Raw genomic sequence first — 26,488 nt, 5'->3', positions numbered from 1 at the left:
GGGAAGTATAATTCAGCAGCACCGGCTTTCCCTTAGCTTTGTGGTTGAGGCCTTTCTTTGCCTCCTTCGCCGCCGCCACCAGTAGCTTAGTGGTTGATACACTAAGAATGATCTGTAATTCTGTTTGTTGTGTTTAATCTAATCGAAACATTACAAAGAACCAAAAGAAATCCAAAGAAAAGAACTAGTTGAGGAAATGTACAACTATATATATCATTCAATATTTGTACATGGTTACCTTGTGATAATAAATTAAGCTTCACACAGTATAACACTGAATCTTGTAGCATTTAAAGAAAAAGAAGTGACACCATGTTTATATGTATATAAATCCTGCGTCATGGATGGCGTGACTAGCAAACATAGATTTTCAGGGTCAGCCAGCAAGAGTTTGGCCCGCTCCCCTGAAAACCCACCCTTCTTTTCCAAAAGAAAACAAAAATGAAAAATGACATTTTTGCATAAACTGCCTCAGCTACATGCAATGGCACCTGAATTCCAAGCAAGTTTAGACGGCCACAGCATAGAGGATTTCTTAGCAAGATCAAACTTTTAAAATCAATGAAGAAAAAGAAGGGAGATCAGGGAAAAGCTAAGAACCCATCGATATAAGCTGAAATGTGAGGTTTTACTCTTACCGAAAGAATTTCATCAAGCAAAACAGCTAAGACCAGACCGCAATCAGCATGAACATGACATTGACATCTACCATATCTGTGGTCAAAATAGCACCACCAGCAATGTTCACTCCTCCCAAACATCACCAACCCGAGTTTCATCAAGGCAAAACAGGTATGACCCAACAGCATTCAGCATCAACATGACACATTGACATCTACCATTTGTGTAGTAAAAATAGCACCAACAGCTAGCTAGTACAGCATCTCTTCAATCAGCAATGTTCACGAACATCACTAAATAAGGCCAGTATACGGATATCATGAGTATATGATAAAAGCACATAAAATCTCAATATTGGCACAAACCACTTATTTTAAATAAAAGACAACCAAAACAGGCACAAACTAAAAAGTTACTTTTTTAAATATAAATAGGAAGACTCCCCATTCATAGACACTACAGAAAACACTTGATAATGTAACAGCCGATAAAGCAGAATACAAAAGCTACCATCAAACTTAAATCTAAAATAAAAATAACTCACTAGTCCAACAAAGAAATGTTTTAACCTTCAACAAAACTGCACGACAGTCATAAGAAAACATTCAACATGTTGATGGTACATGCAACTCAACTTCCAAGGATGCCAGCACAAGGCCTCAAGACGAAGGTAGAACCCCAGGTCACATGATAAGCAATCCCATCATTCCTGCAGCAAAACATTTCCAAGTAAATAACTCATGCAAATACTCTATTTTCAATATTAAGTTGCAAATTGACAAGTTTTATGTGTGATTCATAAGCACACCTCAGCATCAGATTTACGAGGACTTGGAGAATCTTCACGCCGAACCTGTGGTGAAACATCTTTGGGGCTAGGCGAGCGTTCATTACGGTTCCGTGCATCAGGACTCTCACTCCTTGGAGGTGTCCTACGAGGAGAGGGACTCCTTCGAGATTTAGAGCTAGGTCGTGCAGGTGAGACGCTTGATAAACACATTACAAAAAATCACATTGGTATGGCACAGAAGTTAGTAAAATCAGACTATGGAGTGGGGTTTACTACACAAATGGTACACAAAAAATTTGTACCTTTCATAGGACCGGCTCCGACTACGACGCTTGTCATCATATTTGTTCCTTTTACGATTTTCAGGACTTGCACTACGGCTCCTGCTTCTGTAGCGATGCTCTCTTTCACTCCTATGGTGCCTGTCACGGTCATATCTATCCCTACTACGACTGCGACTTCTTCTCCTGTAATCCCTATCCTTGTATTCATCTCGATACCTAAAAAGTAAAGAGTCAATTGCTGCACAGTACACAAACTATTGCAAATTTGTAGATAATAAGCAATATTTTAAAAATGCCATGTCACTAGTACAGCCGTAGTAAAACTCAGCAGGCACAGAAGATCCGGCAAAGACAGTTGTGCTAGCAATGAACTAGACCTGATTCCTAGCATTCTAACCGGAAACCTGGCAAGCATTATGGATTAATTTATTGTAAAATATATACGTGAAAGTCATGCAGCATAGACGTGAAAGTAAAAAGGTCCAGCCATTCAAAAAAATGCAAAAATAGTATATGTTTGGGATCCAAGGAAGTGCAAATACCAAAAGATGAGACCAACTGAACCCAAACAAAAGGGTCATTGCCCTCTACTCTGATGCTAGGGCAACCTAATGACACCCCGACAACGCAACGATAATTCAAGCAACCAACATAGAAAATTAAATGGGTACTCAAGATCTCGGTATAAGACACTCAAAAGACAAGACTATGTATTCCTCTCAAACAAACAGATAAGAATTGATTATAAAAAGTCAACAAAAAAAACGAATTTAATAACCCTATGTTATATGTAAGCATACCCTTCTACCGATGTAGGTGTTAAAACCATCAAACCATCAAATAGTAACGCCGAAATATACTAAAAGAGCGCTTGGTCCTCATTAAATACAGCAGTAACATATAACTTAATCAGAAGGGTAATTGCAGGTTCAAGTGCAGTAAGCACCACTAAATCAGACCACAAAGTCTCTTTCTTTTATTTATCAATCAAAGCAAAGAATAACTATTTACAGATAACAGCAATGCATTTCATACTTTAGCACACTAAGTCATAAACTCATAATTAACCTTTTATGTTCACCCATAATAAGTTCACCCAAATTGAACCAAAAGAAAGAACCTCACCTTGGACGAGGGCTCCGGCTTCTTGACCTGCTCTTCAACTTGGACGAAGATTCACTAACTTTCCCCTTGTGACTGGAGCTTGGAAACAGAACACAAACAGCTTCAAATTAATACAAAAGGCAACAATCCCAACCAAAAAATCGACGAAAACCGTCACTAAAAGTTTTCGAAATCCTTACATCCTCTCAGCATTGGGCCCATACTTAGCAAACTGAACCATAATCTCTCTTCCGTCCACAACTCTCCCTGCAACCAAAAACCTCAACAAGATCAATCACAAAACGTCATCATCTTCCTCAACTCAAACCTTTCAACCAATCAGTAACCAGACTCACCGTCGAGCTTATCGACGGCCTTGGCGGCCTCATCCTGATACTTATACCGCACGAAAGCGAAGCCGCGGGAGTCGCCGGTCCTCCGGTCGCGGGGGATGAACACGTCGACGACCTTGCCGTACTTGTCGAACAGCGGGAAGAGATCGTCGGCGGTAGTACCTGTCAAAAAGCCACAGAAACAAAATTAGGTCACCCGGAAAACAGAGGATTTAGGGTTTTGTGAGAAATTGGGGATTTTTGGGAGGGGCAATTACGGAAAGTGATGTTGAGGACGAGGAGGGAGTAGGTGTCTCTGATGTCCGGCGGTCCGGATCGTCCGAAGTGCGACATGGCTGGAGAGAGAGAGAGAGAGAGAGAGAGAGAGAGAGAGAGAGAGAGAGAGAGAATCTGCGGCGGAGCTGAGCGGCTAGGGTTTCGTATTTGAGGTGGAGATTAAGATGGAGTAGGGTTAACAGTGTGAAGGGGCCTTAACATATTTTGGCGCTATCTTGACGGATTTGCCCCTGTTCGGTTTGTTTATTTATGGTACCGGTGTGTTTTGTTTTGTGTTTTTTTTTTACCGTCAGTAACGCTGTGAGAGTTGAAAGTCTTTCCCGCCAGTACGAGGAAACCTCGATCCATTCCATATATATAGTCCGAACAAAACTAGCGCTCTGTAGCTACTTAATCTCCCGTACACCATGAGACCAAAACAATAGTCACATAAACTAAAGAAACTTTTAGTGACTTTATCCAACAGAGTGGACTAATATCTTTCAAGAAATGTCGTCATATATACCAAGCTAGGTAAGGGCGCAGAAGATAGACATGAATTTGAAGATTGACATTCGTTGAGTTGATTGCACCTCTCAAGTAGTATATATCCATACAGGTGAACGTCATCGCTTGATCATCAGTGTCTACAAATGAGCCAACAACCTGCCCACAACGAATGAAGCTAGGTATTCTACCAGAAAAATAAACAATAGAGAGAACCTGAGTAGATACTAAATAACAAACAAGCTGATATGTGTTGTAGCCCAGCATAGCGAGATTCGTTTCTTGCTTAGAGTTTTGATATTTAGTTATGTTGACATCAATCTCAATCAATAATCATTATACCGCACGTATTCTGAATATATAAAACATGTATTGTCAGACATATCCATCCATAGTGTAGACTTCAAATGATTGATCAATTCTACAATTAATTTGTCTTTTCAAAGTAATCATGTTACAATGTTACATACATGGATATTACATTATCAAAATTACTTATAGTATGTATGTTTTCTCAAGCAAAGTACTATTATTTGAAAGTCTAGCCGAACGCCAAACTATTCCGCTTGTGAATCATGAATTATTTATACTTTTCATTAATATATATGTTATGCTCCGAAGATATCATAACCACTTGTAGAGTATTCTACAATATTGAAATACACGAAATAAATTAATCGATCACGATTGAATATCTTTTGTTTTTATTTTGAAAAAGGAAGACATATTATTGTTCCTTATATAGCGAGAAGAATACAAGAACAAGGTTTTTTTTTTGATACGATACAAGAACAAGGTTGAAATGGTGTTAGCGCGGCAACTTCCATAGACACAGGAAGAGGTGAGTTACTCGTATCCCTAGCATGATAATCGGTCAAAGAAATTAAAAGACAAGGAGGTCCATTCTCTAACCACAAAATTCGCCAAGATTCCCGACCTGCATAATTAGCAATTGAGCGTGTAGCTTTACAGCCATGCAGCGTATGTACGTATGATAGCAGATAGATGGAAGCTAAGAATAGCTTATTACTTGAGCTCCCTTATGACGTTTATTTCGTTCATCCCAATTCATCCATAATAGAATAGCTAAGAGCTCAAGCGCCTTCTCACATAAAGATATCAGACTATGCTCAAAGAATTGAATAAAAGTCGGAAAATGACCAGATGACAATTCAGTGAAAACGCCTGCCTCTTCCAACAATGCAACAGTACTCCGACCACAAGTCGGCCTCGTGTCCACAGGCGACTCCCTCCCTTGTTGACATCCAAAGCAGGTGATCAGAATGGGTGTACACTTCCAACGCAAATTGTAGAGGCACTTTGAGCTCCAATAGATCGATCTTGCGATGATTCCATGAAGCTTGAACAAGATTACCAACCGCATCCGCAAAATCGTCGAGAAAACCGATACCCAAATTAACCACATGTGTACCACACATCTACTAATCTACACACACACACTAAAGATGTACGTGCAACTAATAACTCGATCGCGATCGACACTTCATTGACCTCAATTTTGACATCACCACATTTAATAAGCTAGTACGCTTTGGTTCGATCAGAGAAAGCCAAAAGAGAGATACACCAGGAAATCAAGAGAACAGAGGGCGTGAATGGTCGCCGAAGGTTTTTCCGTTGACATGCCTGCCACCAGCATCAACAATGGCAAGATAACGCTCTCAGTGGTAATCACCTGCATTGTGGCTGCGTCTTGCGGCCTCATATATGGCTACGACATCGGAATTTCAGGTGCGTTTTTACTTTAGATGATAATTTAATCAGTGGGGTACATGTTTTCTTTAATTCCAACATCGTTCGAATTGAATCAGCTGGGACTTGTCGTCCGTAAAATCTTGTATATTAGTGTACTAGCTAGCTTAAATTAGGGGTAATGTGCATTCTTTTGATATGTACTTACCAGCAAATATGCAATGTTTAGTAAATATAATTATGAAGATAAAAAAAATAGCGTTACTATTGCTAGCTATAACTCTAATTAAACATAATAATTATCTGCAATGTTCACAGGAGGTGTGACCACAATGCCAACATTCCTTGGTAGATTCTTTCCGTCTGTGCTAAAGAAGGCAGCAGCAACCAAACCAAACATATACTGCGTGTTTGATAGTCAGCTTTTGACAACATTCACGTCCTCGCTCTACTTAGCAGGTATGGTCGCATCGCTTGTCGCAGGCCGTATCGTCAAGATTCTAGGCCGGAGGAACGTCATGCTCTTGGGTGGTTCTACCTTCTTAGTTGGATCTGCTTTGAATGGTGCAGCTGTTAATGTTGCCATGCTCATCTTGGGTCGTATCATGCTAGGGTTTGGCCTCGGTTTCACTAACCAAGTGAGTCTAACTAAGAGTATGTATACACATAACGTACCTGCTTACTCAATTAAACTCTCTTGGTTCCTATCATGCAAGGGTTTCTGCTTTCACCGTAAATTTTCATTTTGTACACATCCGGCCAGCCATTATTGCCCTTGAAAAGATGATGGGTATAACATCGTACATAGCAATTAGAAGTATAATTAATGTGGATGATCAATAGAGATTCTGATTGTAAATCAATACATGCCAAACAAAAATTGCTTTCTCTATTCAAATACTACGTACTAACGCTACAATGCACAGGCTGCTCCCATCTACCTCTCCGAAGTAGCACCACCTAAATGGCGTGGAGCCTTCGGCACCGGGTTTCAGTTCTTCATCGGAATCGGTGTCCTGGCCGCCAGCTGCATAAACTTGGCCGCTGCCAAACACCCAAATGGCTGGCGTTTCTGTCTCGGCCTTGCCATAGTCCCAGCTGCCATAATGACATTTGGTGCACTCTTCATTTCCGACTCACCCTCGAGCCTAGTCCAACGCAACAAGCTCGAGCAAGCTAAGAAAGCCCTAATTAGCATCCGAGGCAAAGACACAGACATCGAACCAGAACTGGAGCTTCTCATAAAAAACAGTGAAATTGCCAAAGCTAGCAATGAGGAGCCATTTATGACTATATTTCAGAGGCAGTACAGGCCTCAACTTGTGATCGGAATGATTGCCATTCCGTTTTTCCATCAGATGTCTGGGATTAACGCCGTTGCGTTTTACGCGCCGGTGCTGTTTGAGTCTGTAGGGATGGGAAATGATTCAGCTTTGTTTGCGACGATCATACTCGGAATGGTTAATATCCTTTCGATTCTTGTATCTACTTTTGCGATTGATCGGTGTGGGAGGAGGTTTTTGTTGATTGAAGCTGGTATCCAAATGATCATTACTGAGGTACGTAGGCAAATGTAGATTTTTTTTTTCTGAGTTACAGTTAGAATTTAGATAAATTTGGTCTTTTTGTGCATATAGGTTGGAGTGGCTATTGTTCTAGCACTTACAACAGGCACTGACGGCACAAAGCGTATCTCAAAGGGCTATGCCATACTAGTCCTAGTGTTTATGTGTTTCTATGCTGCTGGTTTTGCTTGGTCATGGGGTCCTATGAACTGGCTCATACCAATTGAGATATTCCCCATGAAGATTCGACCCACAGGCCAGAGCGTTGGGATTTTTGTGAACTTTGCAGCCACATTTTTGGTGTCCCAAACGTTCTTGACAATGTTATGCCATTTCAAATATGGCACATTCCTGTTCTATGGAGGTTGGATAATGATCATGACTATTTTTGCTGCTTTATTGTTGCCGGAGACTAAAGGATTACCACTGGAGTCGATGCATACGGTATGGCAGAACCACTGGTATTGGCGCCGATTTGTTCAAGGTTATTCAATCATGAATGCTGGCTAGCTAGTACTCAATCTAAAGAGATGTGGTTATGTACTTTTCTTGTTCCACTTCATTTGTCACATCATTTCGTCACTAATTAATATTGATGACTCTAGAATTGTGGCAACATAGTTCTCAGATTTAAAATTTCAAATTCTTCCAGCTAGAAGTACATTTATGTCACAGTTTTAATTTGACAATTTTAAGCATTGATGCATAATGCATGTGATGTATTATTAAAAAACAAATTTGAATCTGAAAATTGGAAAGAACCACACTGCATGTCCATAGTATAAAGTCACTTCAAATTTTTGAAGCGATGTTTTTTTTGTTTTTTTTTAGAATGAAAATAAGTTTTATTCTAAGTAGCACGGACACGAGAGTCCGTATTAGACACGATTCGATACGTAGACATGGCATATATAAATTTTTTTTAGACACGGACACGTGGTGGACACATTAATTAAATATTATTTTTAATATATATATATTTAAAAAATTAATTTATAAATTTGAAAGTATTTAAAATTTTAGATGTATATATATGTCAAAGTGTGCATTAAAATGATGAAAACATAACTTGTTAAAATGACTAAAGACTTGATAAGTACCTTGGATAATCAAGGTTCGAATTGGTGCGTGTCCGCGTGTTCGAATCGGATACTCGATGGTGGGCACAAGATCCGCACTCGCTTCCCTACTACTAAAAGTGATGTGTTTGTGACCGAGTGTAAACATGTTATTCTAACTTACTAGACTACAAAGTGATGGTGTGAGGTATCAAATTGTCAAATAGTTCTAATTTGTAGTACCCATACTGTATTTTTCTTTCCGGTCTAAAAGACGCCTAGACGATTTGACAGTAATGCTAATCAAAATATTAAGATTGGGTAGCATTTCTTTGTTAATTAGATATCGGTAATTAATTAGCAGTTTAGTCACCAACTACGTACCGTACCCTCTCCACAGAGAGATGACTACTACACCCATGAGTAATTATTCTGTGTACTCGCCACACTACTGACATTGTCATGCGGTGTGTCCAGACAATTATATTACGCCATGACATAATTAATATCCACGCAGTGAAAATAACAAAAATTTATTTACACATACGAATTACATGGAAACAATCACAGTAAAAATGAACAAATATTTTTTTTTTAAATTTGGTAATGGAAGAAAAATATATATATATATATATATTGATGTAGGACGGGGACCAACAAAACCAAACCTCCTACAAAGCCAATGACAACAATAACCGAAACTGAGGTATACCCAATCAAATAGTCACTATTACAATGCGATAAAACAATCACACCACAAAAAAAATTAGAGTCGTAACCTATATATATATATATGCTAGCGGAAGCCATCTCGATCATTTCTCATATGCAAATCGACCACTTCGATCAAACGGAAGGGAAGGTGCACGATTTGTTTGATGCACGAGCCAAACTACTCCCTCCAGTGTTTTTGGACCGTTAGCTAAACAAGTTTAAATATTTAATCGAGTCATTACATGAGTTTGTTTATTTTGATAACTTGGCAGACAAACATGGAATTCGAAGAAGTTTCGGAGACTTTTATATAGAAGTCAACAGTATGAACTCTACTTAATTTTTATTTTTCTCATTCCATAGCCCTTGTAAAATTTAATTTCAATTGGTACGACTTTAATTTCGATCCTATTGTAGCGCCGATCAATACGCTGATTTTGACAATGTGCCAACTAAGCAATATTAATGTGTATGGAAGTTACAATTCAATATATTATATATAAGAACAACTATAACGTATCAATATTCAAATTAATTACCCGGCCATAACATGTTTCCTTTATGCAAAAAGAATTAGTACTGTTTGACAAAGTACGTGAAAGAAACCAAATCTGGAAAGAGTTTTATAACATGTAAGGTGTTCAAAATGTTTTAAAACGAGTACTGGAAAAAGCTAGAGTTCGATTGCTCTACTTCTTTAATTATCATAGGAATAACTTCTGACCTAAATGTATAATAGGACAAGGATACAAGACTTCATGGATATAAAATGCAAATAAAAAATGCGTGTTTGATAATTCGATAGGTAATTACTAATTAGACCCATGCATGTGTTTACTCACTTTACTGGTAGATTTCTATATGAGTTTTTTTTCACCAACAGTCCCTCAATTCTAGTGTACCTACCAATGTGATACATCAACTCTTAATCGTACCAATGTGATACCCAGACTCTAGTATTGTTATCATTGAAGTACTTCCGTCAGTTTTTTTCAACTTCTCCATCATCTTGGTGACGTGGCAAGTACGTGAGGCCCACAAAGAAGGTTAAAAGACAAAATTAACCCCATCTGAGAGGAGCAATGTTTTTCCCGCCCTTTACCTTGAGAAAGACACATAACAATTCCAATTTTGGCATCAATTTTCCCTCCATACTCATTAATTTGTGTCTCTTATCTAAACTAAAGAACTACCGCCAACCAGTCGACCACAATCTGATAAAACCTAGATCAATCTCATTTTCTATTTTTACCCTAGCACTTGTTAAACTAACAGAATAAATATAGAAATTTATATGGAACATCTCATTTCCACAATCTCATAAGAATATAAAAACACATAACTTAACGAAATTCAACTACATGTTTAAGTACCATTAGTTCTTACAAGCAAAAATCATGGCAGATCAACATAAAAGGTGGCAACTAATGGTACTTAAACATGTATTTGAATTTCGTTAAGTTATGTGTTTCTATATTCTTATGAGATTGTGGAAATGAGATGTTCCATATAAAGTTTTATATTTATTCTGTTAGTTTAACAAGTGTTAGGGTAAAAATAGAAAATGAGATTGATCTAGGTTTTATCAGATTGTGGTCGACTGGTTGGCGGTAGTTCTTTAGTTTAGATAAGAGACACAAATTAAGGAGTAGGGAGGGAAAATTGGCGCCAAAATTGGAATTATTGGGTGTCTTTCTCAAGATAAAGGGCGGGAAAAACATTGCTCCTCTCAGATGTGGTTAATTTTGTCTTTTAACCTTCTTTGTGGGCCTCACGTACTTGTCACGTCACCAAGATGACGGAGAAGTTGAAAAAAACTGACGGAAGTACTTCAATGATAGCAATACTAGAATCTGGGTATCACATTGGTACGATTGAAAGTTGAGGTATCACATTAGTAGGTACACCAGAATTGAAGAACTGTTGGTGAAAAAAACTCTTTCTATATTAATATGGAGGGGGTAATGGACAAATTCACCTACAAATAAATATACACGTTATTATAAATTGCAAGAAGATGTGCAACGCCACTTACGCTTTTTGCCTATATATTAATCGCTACCAGCTGAGACTCAACTCCACCAAATTCAATTCTAGAGAAAGAATAAGAGCTACAGAAAGACTAATTAAAAAGAGAGAACGATCAGGAAATCAAGAATACAGAGCGCGTCAAAATGGCCGGGGGAGGCTTTGCCGTTGATGGTCCGGTCACCGGCATCAACAACGGCAAGATAACAAGGTCAGTGGTCATCACCTGCATCGTAGCTGCGTCATGCGGCCTCATATTTGGATACGACATCGGAATTTCAGGTGAATTTTCGTTTTTTACATAATTTAATCAGTTGGGGGTTTTCTTTAATTTCAACGTTCGAATTGAATTAGCTAGCTGGGACTTTTCGTACGTTGCTGCTTGTATTTATAGTAATACCAAACATCAGAACCCAAAAACTGAAAATGAAACATGAAGAAAAAGGAGGAGGGTGGAGGAGATGCTCGCATGATTTTAAATTTATCACGATTCCGAAATTTTGAATATGAAACTCAAATTTTGAAGTTATGAAAAACTCTAAAATAATCTCAATAAATCGAAATCATATTAAAGTCACAACGGATCATTAATGCGTTCATAGTACAACTCAGTTAAATTGATTATTACAAATTAAATTTATAATTCATGCATTATATCAAATGGAAATGTAAGAATCCTCTCAATCCTCATCACAAGATAAAATAAAACAACTTCAAAGCCTTTAGTGTTGTCCGTCAATTCCGCTAATCCACACCTGCGGAATTATCCCCTACACCATCGAATAGGTGCACTGGGATTGTAAACACAAACCCGATAAGCTTTGCAACTCGTATGAGTAAAACAACAATATAACTCGCATAAAGATATATACGAAAATACATAAAGCATCAATCATAAATGCACTCATGAGTTCATTGGACGTCCTATCTGGTTGTCTAATATTAACTGAAAATATATATACTCATGAGAAATCAGGCAACCCCTATGTTTATCCAAATGCATTTATAATACGGGTACTCATGAGCGCTATTACACCTTTGTTACCCCTCATGTTAGTATGCCGCCCAACATTGGGCAACCTCTCACCACCCAATATCGAAAAATATGGGTACTCATGAGTGCTGGTACACCTCTGTTACCCCTCATGTTAGTACCCCGGCAGACAGACTAGAGCTTTAACTGAATCGTAACTGTCGCCCGGCCAAGGCTAGGTTCCGACATGCCAACACGTCCGGAGACAGGTCCACAGACCACAAAAACGTTTTAACATAACTCAAGTTAAAACCACGTACAAACAATCATCACATGATATTGTACAAATCAAATTGACATGCTCAAATAAATAAATATCCACGCTATAAATGAACTCGTTCTCAACGTAAATTACGATAGTATATAATATAGCAAACCATATATATGTACCTATTTTACCAATTATACATATACACAATCCACTATATCATAGTTCATTCTTTTAAATTTAGCGAAATCATGAATCTCCGCAAGGGTAGATTCATCATTGTGAGATTTTACTCACCTTATAATCCTGAGCGTAATTCCCACGATTCCGAATGTAAATCCTTTACTTGTTGTGTCGATCACTTAGAATAGATAATAAGTGAATTTAGAAGCATTACGTAAAACCTTAAATGCCGAAAGAGTAATAATGTTTTACCGTTCAGCAATTTCGGGTTTTTACGAAATTATTGTTCACGTAATTACTATTCACGTATAACTATACAAATACATATTAATTACGTATACATGTACGAGTACATACTATTTACGTATTTATGTACATCCATGTATTACTCCATCGAAAATTTTGTCTCAGTAAATAATAATTACTGATTTACCCTTCAGAAATTATGTTTACAATTACAGTACGTAAAATATTTTTACATTCACCGTACGTAAAAGAAATTTACATTTACTTTACGCAAATTACTTTTTACATTCACCGTACGTAAAAATAATTTTACAAAATTTAATGTTTTGAAAATCATTGTTTACACGCCGCCGCACGTGGGGTACACGCGCCACCTTCGGCGACCGCGCGTGGCGCTCACGCGCCTCTCCACAGTGGCAGCGAGTGGGGCCCACGCGCCGACTCTAAAACCGGCGCGTAGTTCGCCACTACCGCCAAAAACTCCTCCATTTTCTCTCCTCTTCCCCTCCACGGCCCAAGGCCACCTCCTGCCCCTTCACACCCCCTCACGCGCCGCCTAAGGTAGCGGGGCAACTTTCTCCTCCTCCCCTTCTGATTCACCCCCAATCCTCCACAAAAATCTTCTGAAACAACATACAATCACTCATATCAATCAACTAATGCATTACCATACCTAATTGAAGCCCTAGGACGGCCGGGAATCGCCGGAGGAGCTTGAGATGCGAAATCGATTTCACGAGGGTGAGACCGGCGGCGCGAATTCCGCTCCAATCTTGCTTGCATATGGCTTTCGGCGGTGAGGATTGGCGAGGGTGGTGTGGTCTCCGTGCCCTAGTTTCGCCGGCGTCATGCTTGGACGGCGGAAGAAGTCTTGGAGCTTCGGGATGTCGCGCGGAAGCTCATGGCGGCAAGGCGAGGTGCGTCGAGCTCGAGGGTTGCTACGGTGAGGCTTGCAAAGGTTGTGGGAGTGGCGGTGAGAGCCACGGAGGCCGGAGGAGGTGGATCGCCGGTGGCGATTCGAGAGAGGTCGGGGAGAGAGAGAAGAGAGGGAGGCGGGTGAGAGAGAGAAAGGGTTTCCGAAAATGGAAACTCTACTTCTAAAAATTTCTTTTTTATACCCACTTCCAAAATCGGAAACTAACTTCCGTGGTTAATAACTTTCACGTACGACGTCCGATTAGAACGTGTGACTTGTCCACGAACTCGTATAGACGAGCTCTACAACTTTCGTGAAGGAAGTTTTCACAACGAGCAACGGAGTAAAAGTCGATTCTCGCGTCACGGAAACGTAACATTTCTCTAATTAAAATTTCCGACGACGGTTCCATTTTTAATTTGACAACGTTGCGAAGCAAAACATTGCGGTTTATTAATAGTACAATGTTTATTAATTTCTACAAAATCAAATAAATCGATCTCGAAAAAATCGGGTCATTACACAGTATATTGACTCTTAGGTTGTCATATGATTTGTCCACCAGTCACAAAGATTAGATAATTGCATATATTCATTATATTGCTATATTATGTAACAAAAATGACAGAGGCTAACACTGGTACGTGTAATTATACTATCATACTCTTCTGTATTCAACTAAAACTCTATATTTAGCAGAGTGCCACCCCTTGAAACTGAGAAAATAGATGGTTTTACTTTTTTTTTTGTTACAATAGATGGTTTTACTTTTGACATATAGCTACGAAATTAACCATGATCATATCTAAAATCTTTACAGGAGGTGTGACCACAATGGTACCATTCCTAAGCAAATTTTTTCCGTCAGTACTGAGGAAGGCATCACAGACCAAACCAAACATTTACTGTGTGTATGATAGTCAGCTTTTGACATCATTCACATCGTCCCTGTACTTAGCCGGTTTGGCTGCATCGCTTGTGGCGAGCCGTCTCGCCAAAATTCTAGGCCGAAGGAACATCATGCTCTTGGGTGGTTCTACCTTCCTTGTTGGCTCTGCTTTGAATGGTGGAGCTGTTAATGTTGCCATGCTTATCTTGGGTCGTATCTTGCTAGGGTTTGGAGTTGGTTTCACTAACCAAGTAAGTAACATTACTCTACGAATTATCTGAGCACATAACCTTACTTACTCACCGACCATTATTGCCCGTCAAAATATTTTTTTATAACTGTTACTGTATTCAATCAAAAGATATTTGAATTTTAATACCACAAATCAAACAACAGTTGCTTTGTGCATTCAATTACTAATAGTGCTACAATGAACATGCAGTCTGCGCCCATCTACCTCTCCGAAGTTGCACCACCTAAATGGCGCGGAGCCTTTAGTACCGGATTCCAATTCTTCATCGGAATTGGTGTCCTGGCCGCCAACTGCATAAACTTTGCCACCGCCAAGCATGAACACGGCTGGCGTATCTCTCTTGGCCTTGCCATAGTCCCAGCTGCCATAATGACCTTTGGTGCACTCTTCATTACCGACTCCCCCTCGAGCCTAGTTCAACGCAACAAGTTTGAGCAAGCCAAGAAGGCCCTAATCAACATCCGAGGGAAAGATACAGACATCGAACCAGAGTTAGCGCTTCTCATTAAAAATAGTGAAATTGCTAAAGCTATGGATGAGGAGCCATTTATGACTATTTTTAAGAGACAGTACAGGCCCCAACTTGTTATCGGAATGATTGCCATTCCGTTTTTCCAGCAGGTGACTGGGATCAATATCATTGCTTTTTACACGCCGGTGTTGTTTCAGTCCGTCGGTTTTGGAAATGATTCTGCTCTTATTGCGGCTATCATACTCGGAATGGTTAACATCGTTTCAATTCTTGTTTCTACTTATACGGTTGATCGATATGGGAGGAGGTTTTTGTTCATGGAGGGTGGCATCCAAATGATCATTACACAGGTACATATGTTGGCATGTCTAATTTTAATTTCTAATAATTTTAACCATTTTGGACCAGAATGTATAAATTGGTCGATCTTTTTGTGCGTAGGTTGGGGTGGCTATTGTTCTAGCAATTACAACAGGTACTGACGGCACCAAGCATATCACCCAGGGTTACGCCATACTAGTCCTTGTGTTGATGTGTATATATGCTGCCGGTTTTGGCTGGTCATGGGGTCCTTTGAATTGGCTCATACCAAGTGAGATATTCCCCATGAATATTCGATCCACAGGCCAGAGCGTGGGGCTTGCTATGAACTTTGCAACCACATTTGTGTTGTCCCAAACCTTCTTGTCAATGTTGTGTCATTTCAAATATGGCACATTCCTATTTTATGGAGCTTGGATATTCATCATGACCATCTTTATTGCACTGTTCTTGCCGGAAACTAAAGGAATACCACTGGATTCAGTGCATACAGTGTGGGAGAAGCACTGGTATTGGCGTCGATTTGTTTAGAGTAAACCCGAGGATACTATGCAATCATGAGTTTTAGTACTGCATGCGTTCCACTAGTTCCACTGCCTTTGTCACCTCATTTGGTGATTGACATGGGTGACTCTAGAAGTTCGGCAACCCAGCTAGCTTTCAGATCTACATTCTCTTAAGTAGTTATATATTGATGTCGCAATCATATTATTACAATTGTAATCGTACGTGTGATGAATTATCCAAGCTAGGTCATAATCGAAGAAGGTTTTGTGTGAAATGTTGAGAGTCTGAATTCTATCTACACGAGAAATAGGAACCTTCGGAGGTGAAGCCCATATGGTTTTATCATGGTATACATGTTCCACTTCAGCAGATGCTGGCCACACGTGCTCACCTTCACTAACTTGTCCACCGTATATGACCTGAGAAATCACCATACGCGCGTGCGTGTCAGTTGTTGAGTATATATGACCATGTCTGCAATCCAAAGATCAATCGATGACTAGGGACGATCCTATTACCATTGATGGCTCTTATAGCTGTGCTCTATGAAAGCTCCCAGAGAGACGTACTAGAGTTACGTTGTCGGAGATGCACATAGTTAAATGACAACCGAGCAATAACAAATTATATATTGTGAATAACTATGTTGTAATTATTTCGTTTTCCTTGAGTGCAAAATATGACCTCTACTGATGATAAGAACAAAGCCTATACAAACTGACTCACGAATATATCACGCTTACTCTTAACCAAAAAATATATATCACGCTTACTTCATAGAAGGATACATTACTCAATTAAGTGAAGTAACACTACCTGATCCCCTGGCCTATTTTAATTATATGCGCAGTATATAAGAACATATAAACGTGAAAGAACTCGTCGTATTGATATTTGATAGTTCATGTTTCTGTGTATGCTTGAGAACGTGACAAGGTAAACTCCTTAGATTATGACTGATACGTACATATCGGAACAGCTTAGACAAAAGGCAATTGGTACGTTCCCAACTTCCGACCCAACTATTCGCTGTCCATATGCATGAATGTCGATCCTAAACAAAAAAAATTTGTCGAGTCCAACGGCTAATTGCGACCATTAGTTACTCCACAACAACAGAGCTCTCTAGCTAGCTCCGTCCGACCAACATCCTACACAACTACGAAACGATGACGAGAGAAACACATCCCTCTGAGACGTACGTCGCCATTTATGCCCTTAGTTATTGGACCCATTACTCAAACCACCGCAAGAGGATTAAGTATGCACGTTCGTTTTCGTCCCAATCAAAGACGGAATGCTAACAATAATAATTGAAAAAGAAAAAATCAATCGATTGGCTACACAAAGCTGAAACTATTGATCGACATGATATGCTAAAAACATCGACATCATGTTTAACTGTTTAAGAGACTCAATTGAGTGCGAGTCTGGTTCTGATCATTGAAGAAACGACATTATACATATCACAGACCTATCTATACAATTTTTAAGTTGATTATTTTCTAAACCCTGCCTATATGGGTGTTGATCACTTGGTTAGCAACTGTCGTATGATGTGGTCAAACAGTGACTAAATAATCAGATCGAACGGCAGTTGAGCATCACCTGAGACTCAACTGGTGACCAGAGAAACGGAGTTACTACCTATATTGTGATACCAGTGAGATTGAAACATTAACCTCCAATTTATTACTTGTACCAGATAAACATGCAACAAGCCGCAACTCATCAGGGCTGATATTAATTAGTTCATCAAATGGTTAAATTGTCTACAGGAAGCAATCCTTATCAGCCATGCATATTGCAGATCATTAAATACTGAAGCCGGCGTCTTCTCCGCTTTATAAACTACAGAAGAAACCTGAATGGCTGTTGCAGTTGGTAAAACATCAATGAAAGTGCTTCGCTTAATAAGACAGAGGGATAAGATCGAGTTTACCCTAAAAGGTAAAAATGAAAGATAAGAAGTTGAGTAAGGAAAGAGATGATGATCGAAGACATCAATACCATGAGACTATCCACGTACTGAACTTCCTCAGTTCGATCACTGATGATCCATCTAACTCGGTAACTCTGATCAGAAATTTGGGGCCTTATTAAATTTGTAGAACGAGCACATACGTAAAAGTGAAATTTCATATGGATTTTGTAACTAAGAAACCTCCATTACGGAATTATATATTAATATTAATTATAATTAAGAAATCTCCACATCGACGCAATGTTTGACCGGAACATTCAAAAAGTTGGTTTTCTAGTGCGTATGCAATTTTTTTTGTTATTTATGATTCCAATAGCACGATTATTGATTTTCTTAGAGTAAAATACTTGGGGTTAGCTATTGGAATCATAAATAACAAAAAATTGCATACGCATTCTTTATACATAGTTTTTATTTAGAGTGAAACTTCATTCTGAAATTCAAGAGTAAAGTTCTAATTTTGACACACTTTTCGATCAATTATTTTCATTATAAGAAATTTAATATTTAAATATGTTATTCAAGATACGTATATAATCGACTGAACTGATGTAATAAAGTTTTCTCCGTGTATATAAACCAAAATAATCAAGGATTTACACATACATAATGCATGTGTTACATAGGTAGATAACAAACTTGAACACTTGGAAAAAATTCAAACATGATTGCTATTATTTTCTTTGGAAAGGGCGGGTCTATTGACATTAAAACTTAGGCCAGTATGAAGGCAAAGCGCCACATTTGTAGATTTGTATTGATCGTAGTCATAGTACGTTTGAGAATCAATTTGATTGTTGTCGGATACACTTCAACAGTACCACATGCATGATTGTTGTCGGATACACTTCAACAGTACCACATGCATGCAAATCCGTCGATGAGACAACGTACAATGTATAACGCCATACAACTAGCAAATGCAACGGGCTCACATAAGATTAATGGGCAAAGTTAGGGATGTAAATGAGCCGAGCCGAATACTAGATTATTCATGTTTGATTCGTTTTCATTCAATCGAGCTCGGGTCAGACTAAAATTTGATTTTCTCTTTCATGTTCAAGCTCGATCTAGGCTCGAGTCAGATCATTTTATTAGACGAACTCAGACTTGAATCGAGCTGGTTTAGAATATTTAAAATTAAAAAGTTAAAAAGAAAATTTAAAATCTAATGTCATAGCATCACACAAAATTCATTTTATTTGTAGGAAATTAAAAATAACAAATCAAACTTATTATTAAACTTAGAGTATTTTTTTAATTATTCTAGAAAGAAGTTTTTTCGGCTCTTCTATATACTATAAAGTAAATAAAAAACTTAATTAATAAATGAGCTGTAATAACCCTATTTTTCAATCAATATTTGGTTTGATATGAATTCTATAAAGTTGTGAAATTCAAGTAAAATAAATTTGATTGTTTACGACTTTACGAAATGGAAACGGAAACGTTCTCGGAACGTTTAATTAGAAAAACGTTACGTTTCCGAACGAATATATCAACTATTATTTTGTCGTTCGATTTCGAAAACGTTCTTCACGAAAGTTGTAGAGCTCGTCGATACGAGTTCGTGAGTATGTGACTCGTTCTAATCGGACGTCGGACGTGGAAGTTATTAACGTCGGAAGTTCGTTTTTGATTTTGAAAACTAGTATAAATAGGAAAATTTAGGGATTAGGGTTTCCATTTTTGGAAACCCTTCACCCGCCCCCATTTCCTCTCTCTCTCTCCTCTCGCGACTCTCTCCCCGATCGCTCTCCCTCCCTCCATTGAGCTTCACCTGCAACCTCACCGACCGGCCGCCGTGGTGCACACCGCCTAGCCCAGAGGCATCACCCACTCCTCCGCAGTCGACCCCGAGCTTGCGGCGCTCCGTCCCGCCGCCGAGAGCCCTCTCTCTCCCCGAGCCTCCCTCTGCCTCGCACCCCGATCGTCGCCTCTAAGCTGCTGTGTCCCTCACCGCCGTTCCCTGGGGCATTGCGAGATCCTCCGCTGCCACCCTCTAGCACGCCGTGCCTTGTCTCGCCGCCAAGGAGCCACATCGACGAGGGAAGTTCATGCGCGAAGCTCGTCGACTATTCAATCGTTTCCGACGCAATTTGAACTCCGATCTAGGTGATCGATAAATCAAAGAAATGAATTATCTTCGGAAATTGTGGAATTACGCTCGAGTCGATAAGGTGAGTAAAATCTCACAAAATTACGAATCTACCCTTGCGGTGATTTCAAGATTTTTGCAAGAGTTTTAAATATTGAAAAACGACATGTATATGATATAGTGGAATATATATATATTTGTATAAATGGTAAATAAGTACATATATATATAGTTTGCTATACAAACTATATATATACTGTTATGAATCCTTTATGAATATGTCATGTCGATGACGAGAATTAAGTATTGAGAATGTGATTTAATTTGTACAATATGAGGAGAGATTATTGTACGTGGTTTATTCATGGTGTTTGTTAAACGTTTTGTCTTCGGACGTATTTATGAAATATGACATGTATATGATATAGCGGATTAGATATATATTGTATAAATAGTAAATATGTACATATATATATAGTTTGCTATATGATATACTGTTAAGATTTTATCGTGACGATGTCATTTTGATGACGAAATTTATATATAGATACTGTGATTTTGATTGTACATTATGAGGTGTGATTATTGTACGTGATTTTAACATGGAGATTGTTAAAATGTTGATTGTCTTCGGACTTGATTTTTGGTACAATATGATGTGAGATTATTGTACATGTTTGGCAAGTCGGAACCTAGCCTTTGGCCGGGCGAAAGTTTCGATACAGTTAGAGCTCTAGTCTGTCTGCTGGAGTACTTCATGTGAGGTAACGGGTGGTTATCGGCTCATGAGTACTCATATTATTTGGATGTTGGGTAGCGGGTGGTTACCCAATATCGGCGGTGTACTACGTGAGGGGTAACAGATGTGTACCAACGTTCATTAGTACCCGTATTATAAATGTATTTGGGTAACCAGAAGGGTTGCCCGATTTCTCATGAGCACTTTCATTTCATATATTTTTGGGACAACCAGATGGGCCGTCCATTGACTCATGAGTACATTTATATTTGTTGAATTGTGATTTTTCGTATATATTGATATGCGAATTATATTTTCATTTTACTCATACGAGCTATAAGCTTACCGGGTTTGTGTTTACAATCCCGGTGCACCAATTCGATGGTGTAGGGGATAATTCCGCAGGTGTTGACTAGTGGAGATAGAGAGACGACTCCGGAGTCTCGAAGTTATTCATTATCCTGCTTGTGGTGTGGTTTTCATTTCAGAATTGTGTGGGAGAATTTGTGAGGATTTATTGGTGAGTTTTGTGAGAGATTGTGAGGATTATTACATTTCCATTTTATGTAATGCTGAATTATAAATTTGGTTTGTAATAATTGGTTTTCTGAGTTGTATTGAGAACTCAGTGATGATCCGTTGTGCATTTAAAATGATTTCGATTCGTTGAGATTGTTTTGGTGTTTCACGACTTTAAAATTTTGAGTTTTTAAGCTCGAAATTTTAGGGTCGTTACATGAGCAGGGTATTTAACGAGCCCGATTTAACTCGCGAGCTAAACGAGCCGAATGAGCCGAATACTTATTGTTAAAGCTCGGCTTATTTTCAAGGTTAATATTGAACTCAAACTCGGCTCATTTAACTTTACAAGTTTGAGCTGAATGGGCAAAAACAAACTGAACACGAATCGAATATGGACGGTTCGAGTCTACTTATAGCCATAGGCAAAGTGATACTAATGTTACATATATCACTGTCCCTTCTGGGACATCCGATAAAATTGGAACGTTACATATTTCACTAACACTAATTAAACTCAATATATATATATATATATATATAGCGAAACACCAAAAGCTGTTACATAACACACATGAATCTATATCAGCACTATATATTGGCTATAAATTGATGAATAAGCATCGTGAATCATAATACGACACGTCGTAGAACCCACAAAGAAGTAATTGCAAAACAATAAGGAGCGGATCGGCCGGATCCACAGGTGAAAAAGACTTGTGGATATATAGTAAAGACTGAATCAACTACGAACTTCATGATCTTAATATCCAAAAAAAAATTGAGGTATGACAGAGATAATGTAACGACCCCAAAATTTCAAGCTTAAAAATTCAAAATTTCAAAGTCGTTAAACACTAAATAATCTCGATGAAATCGAAATAATTTAAAATGCCACAGCGGATCATCTCTGAGTTCAAAATACAACTCAGTCAAACCGATTATTACAAACCAAATTATAATTCAACGTTATAACAAATGGAAAATGTATAATCCTCACAACAACCTCACAAGATAGTCACACAAAATCCTCACACAAGCTGGAGATAAATAACTTCAAGTCCTCTGAGCGGTCCGTCAATTCCCGCTAATCCACACCTGCGGAGTTATCCACTACACCATCGAATTGGTGCACCGGGATTGTAAACACAAATCCGGTAAGCTTTACAGCTCGTATGAGTAAAATGAAAATATAACTCGCATATTAATATATACGAAAATCCAGAAATCAACAAATATAAATGCACTCATGAGTCAATGGACGGCCCATCTGGTCGTCCTAAAGAAATATGAAATAAAACGCTCATGAGAAATTAAGTAACCCTTCTGGTTACCCAAATGCATTTATATTACGGGTACCAAGAACGCTGGTACACATCTGTTACCCCTCTCGTAATACACCGCCGATATTGGATAGCCACCCGCTACCCAACATCCAAAACAATCTGAGTACCCATGCGCAGATAACCACCTGTTACCTCACATGCAGTACTAAGACAGACAGACTAGAGCTCTAACTGTATCGTAACTTTCGCCCGGCTAAAGGCTAGGTTCCGACTTGCCAAACACGTACAATAATCTCACATCATATTGTACCAAATCAAGTCCAAAGACAAATCAACATTTTAACAATCTCAATATTAAAATCACGTACAATAATCTTACATCATATTGTACCAAAAATCAAGTCCGAAGACAAATCAACATTTTAACAATCTCCATGTTAAAATCACGTACAATAATCTCACATCATATTGTACCAAAAATCAAGTCCGAAGACAAATCAACATTTTAACAATCTCCATGTTAAAATCACGTACAATAATCTCACATCATATTATACAAATCAAAATCACATGCTCGATATATAAATCTCGTCATCAAAATGACATAAATCACGATAAAATCATAACAGTATATTATATAGCAAACTATATATATATGTACATATTTACCATTTATATAATATATATATAATCCATTATATCATATACATGTCATATTTCATAAACACGTCCGAAGACAAAAACTCGTCCGAAGACAAAACTCATTCGAAAACAAAACTCGTCCGAAGACAAAACGTTTTAACAAACACCATGTTAAAACCACGTACAATAATCACACCTCATATTGTACAAATTAAATCACATGCTCAATATTTAATTCTCGTCATCGAAATGACAAATCCCAATGAATTTATAACAGTATATAATATAGCAAACTATATATATATGTACTTATTACCATTTATACAATATATATATAATCCATTATATCGTATACATGTCGTAATTCAATATTAAATTTTTTTGTAAAATCTTGAATCTCCGCAAGGGTAGATTCGTAAATATATGAGATTTTACTCACATTCTTTCCTGCGTGCAACTTCCACGACCCTGAAAGTAATTTCCTCACTCGTTTCGTCAGTCACCTAATAGCACGATAAATGCTTAGAAAATGATACTTAAAATATCAGGTGACGAGTTCAGTACAGCTAAATGTTGTTCACGGAACACTGTTCATGTTTACTAATCACTATTTTTACTAAACTGCTGTCCACAGTTACTGTTTTACCGAAACACTGTTTATAGTACTGTTTTACCACGCACTGTTCACATTTACTGTTACAGATCACTATTCACAGTTACTGTTACAGATCACTATTCATGCAGAGTTACTATTCATTCGGCGTTACTGTTCACCGACCGCCACAAATCATCACCAAATTTCAACACCACAACCTAAACAACATTTCCAACAACTTCCTAGTTGACACTAAGGTCTAAATCCGAGTCTAAACAGTCCAAATAACGAAGAACATAAAATCGGCACTATTCACAAACCCTATAAATTGAAAATTTGATTCGGGTACTTACACTTCAATTTGGCTCGATTCCTTTTGTGAGAATGTTGCTGGGACTGAGACAAGCAAAACCCCCCAAGAATCTCGAGCCATGGTGGCCGGAGGAGGCGGTGCCGCCACAGCAGTAACTTCCGGCGGTTGCTAAACTGCGTGTGGTTGTCGCCGGAGTGTAAGGCGTAGCCCAAAAGATGGAGCTCGTCGAGCCCGTCAGTTTGATAGGTGGCACGACACGAGGCAACGTCGGATGGTGGAGAAATCGGCCGGAGAAGGTTTTTGGGTCGGGTGAACAGTACCCGAGCTGATTTTTAGAAAAAAAATCTGATTTTCTGATTTTTATTCTCCTCTCCTTCATTTTATACTACTTCCAAAATCAGAAACGAACTTCCGACTTTAATAACTTTCGCGTCCGACGTCCGATTCGAACGCATGACGTGTCCACGAATTCGTATCGATGAGCTCTACGACTTTCGTGAAGGAAGTTTTCGCAACCGAGTGACGGAATAAAATTCGATCTATACGTTGCGGTAACGTTACGTTTTCTAATTAAACGATCCGAGAACGTTTCCGTTTTCGTTTCGAAATGTCGCAAACCTCTAATTGTCGTCTTGAATTAATTTCACAAGTTTAACACTTTAAAAATACTCGACATTTAGTTTTTAAAAATTCGGGTTATTACAGATAATGTGGTTGCTTTCAATTTTAAGAACTGATATTTGACTACGTACATACGTACAGTATTATGGTTTTTCTACCATATGATTTTCAATCTAAATAATAGAAATTTTTCGAGAACGATCGATTCCTAATTGATAACTTTCAGAAGTTGTTGATATTTTCGAACTAAATAAAAGTGTTAATATATATATAGTGATTATATATACGAAGGCAGCTGGAATTAACATATCCAGATTTCAGCTTTTTCAGTAAATTAATGTTCTCGTCAATTATCAACTTATATTCTCACTTGATTCATCATTTGGTTACCAGTCACCACTTTCATTTCCTGCTTATAAATGCAAGCACACATATACAGCTTTTCGTTAATTTTATGATGCCCACGAGCACTATATATATAGTTCTATGCATGCACCCAACGGCTACAGGCCAGATCCTCCCTCAATTAATCATATCCAGAAACGACTGAAAGTGATTCAATCTTCAGAGGCTGCTTTATTTTTTGTCAACCCCCCCCCCCCCCCCCCCCCACCTCCTTCATTTCTTATCGAAGCCTTTAATTCCATAATCACACTTACGTGCATCACAATCTTAAAGAACATGCAGGCCCCTGTCAACAGTGTTATATATATCGTTCATGCACTTTCCATTTATATAATAATTCACCCGGTCAATAATATCACTAGTACTAAATCAGGCAAACACTAGTTGCATAAATCTTAATTTGTTTCCAAAACAGTGTTGGCAGGCAAGGGTAAAGGTTACAACCCCTGAGATCTTAGTCCCAACTAGTCTTTGTCATTTCAAAATCAAATGGCAATAGGTAGGACACCTAAATTATCAGTAATTTGATTTAAAGAATCCAATACAAGTTAATTTGCATAAAAACTAAAGACTAGTTAGCGTAAATTATGATGCATGCATAATGCATTATTTTTGTAATTAGGTAGTGCATGGTTGTTAAACATTGTAGTCAAATATTAATGCAGAGAAAATGGCGATTTACGCTTCAAAAGCTTTGTTGCATTAACCACATAACATATATATTGTCGGTCCAAGACTCTTTGCTGCAGTTTAGTTGGTTTGTCCTGCTGGTACGTACAGTAGAAATAAGTGCAGTTGATCGAATTGTGGATGAACAAGTTTAAGAGATTTATGAACATATAAGGTGGTAGCTTCTGACAGATCATAGTTATATGGGGGAAGTGATTGAAACCTTCATGAATATAAATTTAGGGAGAGAGGGGCTAGCTTGATCAGAGAAACAAGAACATAAATGAAGGGAAGAAGAGAGGTTGGGAGCATTTAACAGAAGGAAAGGGGTTGCTGGTGAGAGTGACGACGATGGAAGAAGTTGAAGAAAGTGATCGAGAGAGGGATTCTGTGTGTTTGATCGATCCTTCAATGGTCATCTTTGATTTCTGCATTTAAGTGAATTCAAGATGATTTAATGAAGGCAGGTGGATTCATACTTGAAAAACCCCCCCACTCTCCTTCGAAGCCTTAAATACGATTCGTTCAATTGGGCCCTTTCTTAGTTTCATCATCTTGGTCATACATCTTTCTCTTATTAGGTTTTCTTTCTTCTTC

At 38.3% G+C, this 26,488-nt stretch overlaps 3 protein-coding genes across 7 annotated transcripts; 2 read left to right on the top strand and 1 right to left on the bottom strand.

Annotated features, from left to right (window-relative positions):
• Window positions 1-197: 197 nt before the first annotated feature.
• Window positions 198-21,375, bottom strand: LOC126793366 (serine/arginine-rich splicing factor SC35-like). Of its 5 annotated transcripts, none has more exons than XR_007672055.1 (9): window positions 3,410-3,537; window positions 3,156-3,314; window positions 3,000-3,066; window positions 2,821-2,898; window positions 1,714-1,911; window positions 1,430-1,607; window positions 1,191-1,330; window positions 639-914; window positions 198-549 (listed from the first exon to the last, which is right to left on the bottom strand). XR_007672055.1 is itself a non-coding variant. In XM_050519864.1 (8 exons), exons 2-8 carry the CDS (start codon window positions 3,483-3,485, stop codon window positions 1,325-1,327), a joined length of 762 nt encoding a protein of 253 aa, XP_050375821.1. In that variant the 5' UTR covers window positions 3,486-3,490; window positions 21,372-21,375; the 3' UTR covers window positions 1,059-1,324. The 5 variants fall into 5 exon arrangements, 3 of the variants coding, with proteins under 3 accessions (XP_050375821.1, XP_050375820.1, XP_050375822.1); XR_007672056.1 differs by having other exon boundaries at window positions 199-491; XM_050519864.1 differs by lacking the exons at window positions 198-549; window positions 639-914 and adding an exon at window positions 21,372-21,375 and having other exon boundaries at window positions 1,059-1,330; window positions 3,410-3,490.
• LOC126795871 (sugar transport protein 5-like) lies at window positions 5,531-7,702 on the top strand. The gene is made up of 4 exons (XM_050522604.1): window positions 5,531-5,666; window positions 5,946-6,265; window positions 6,554-7,186; window positions 7,265-7,702. The coding sequence occupies exons 1-4, from the start codon at window positions 5,531-5,533 to the stop codon at window positions 7,700-7,702; spliced, it is 1,527 nt and encodes a 508-aa protein (XP_050378561.1).
• LOC126793364 (sugar transport protein 5-like) lies at window positions 11,116-16,260 on the top strand. Its single transcript, XM_050519861.1, has 4 exons — window positions 11,116-11,274; window positions 14,399-14,718; window positions 14,910-15,542; window positions 15,634-16,260. Exons 1-4 carry the CDS (start codon window positions 11,139-11,141, stop codon window positions 16,042-16,044), a joined length of 1,500 nt encoding a protein of 499 aa, XP_050375818.1. The 5' UTR covers window positions 11,116-11,138; the 3' UTR covers window positions 16,045-16,260.
• Window positions 21,376-26,488: the final 5,113 nt, after the last annotated feature.

This window comes from Argentina anserina, chromosome 5 (assembly GCF_933775445.1).
Source record: "Argentina anserina chromosome 5, drPotAnse1.1, whole genome shotgun sequence".
Lineage (NCBI taxonomy): Eukaryota > Viridiplantae > Streptophyta > Magnoliopsida > Rosales > Rosaceae > Argentina > Argentina anserina.
The sequence above is the reverse complement of the archived record's forward strand: the minus strand, read 5'-3'. Positions and strand labels throughout refer to the sequence as shown.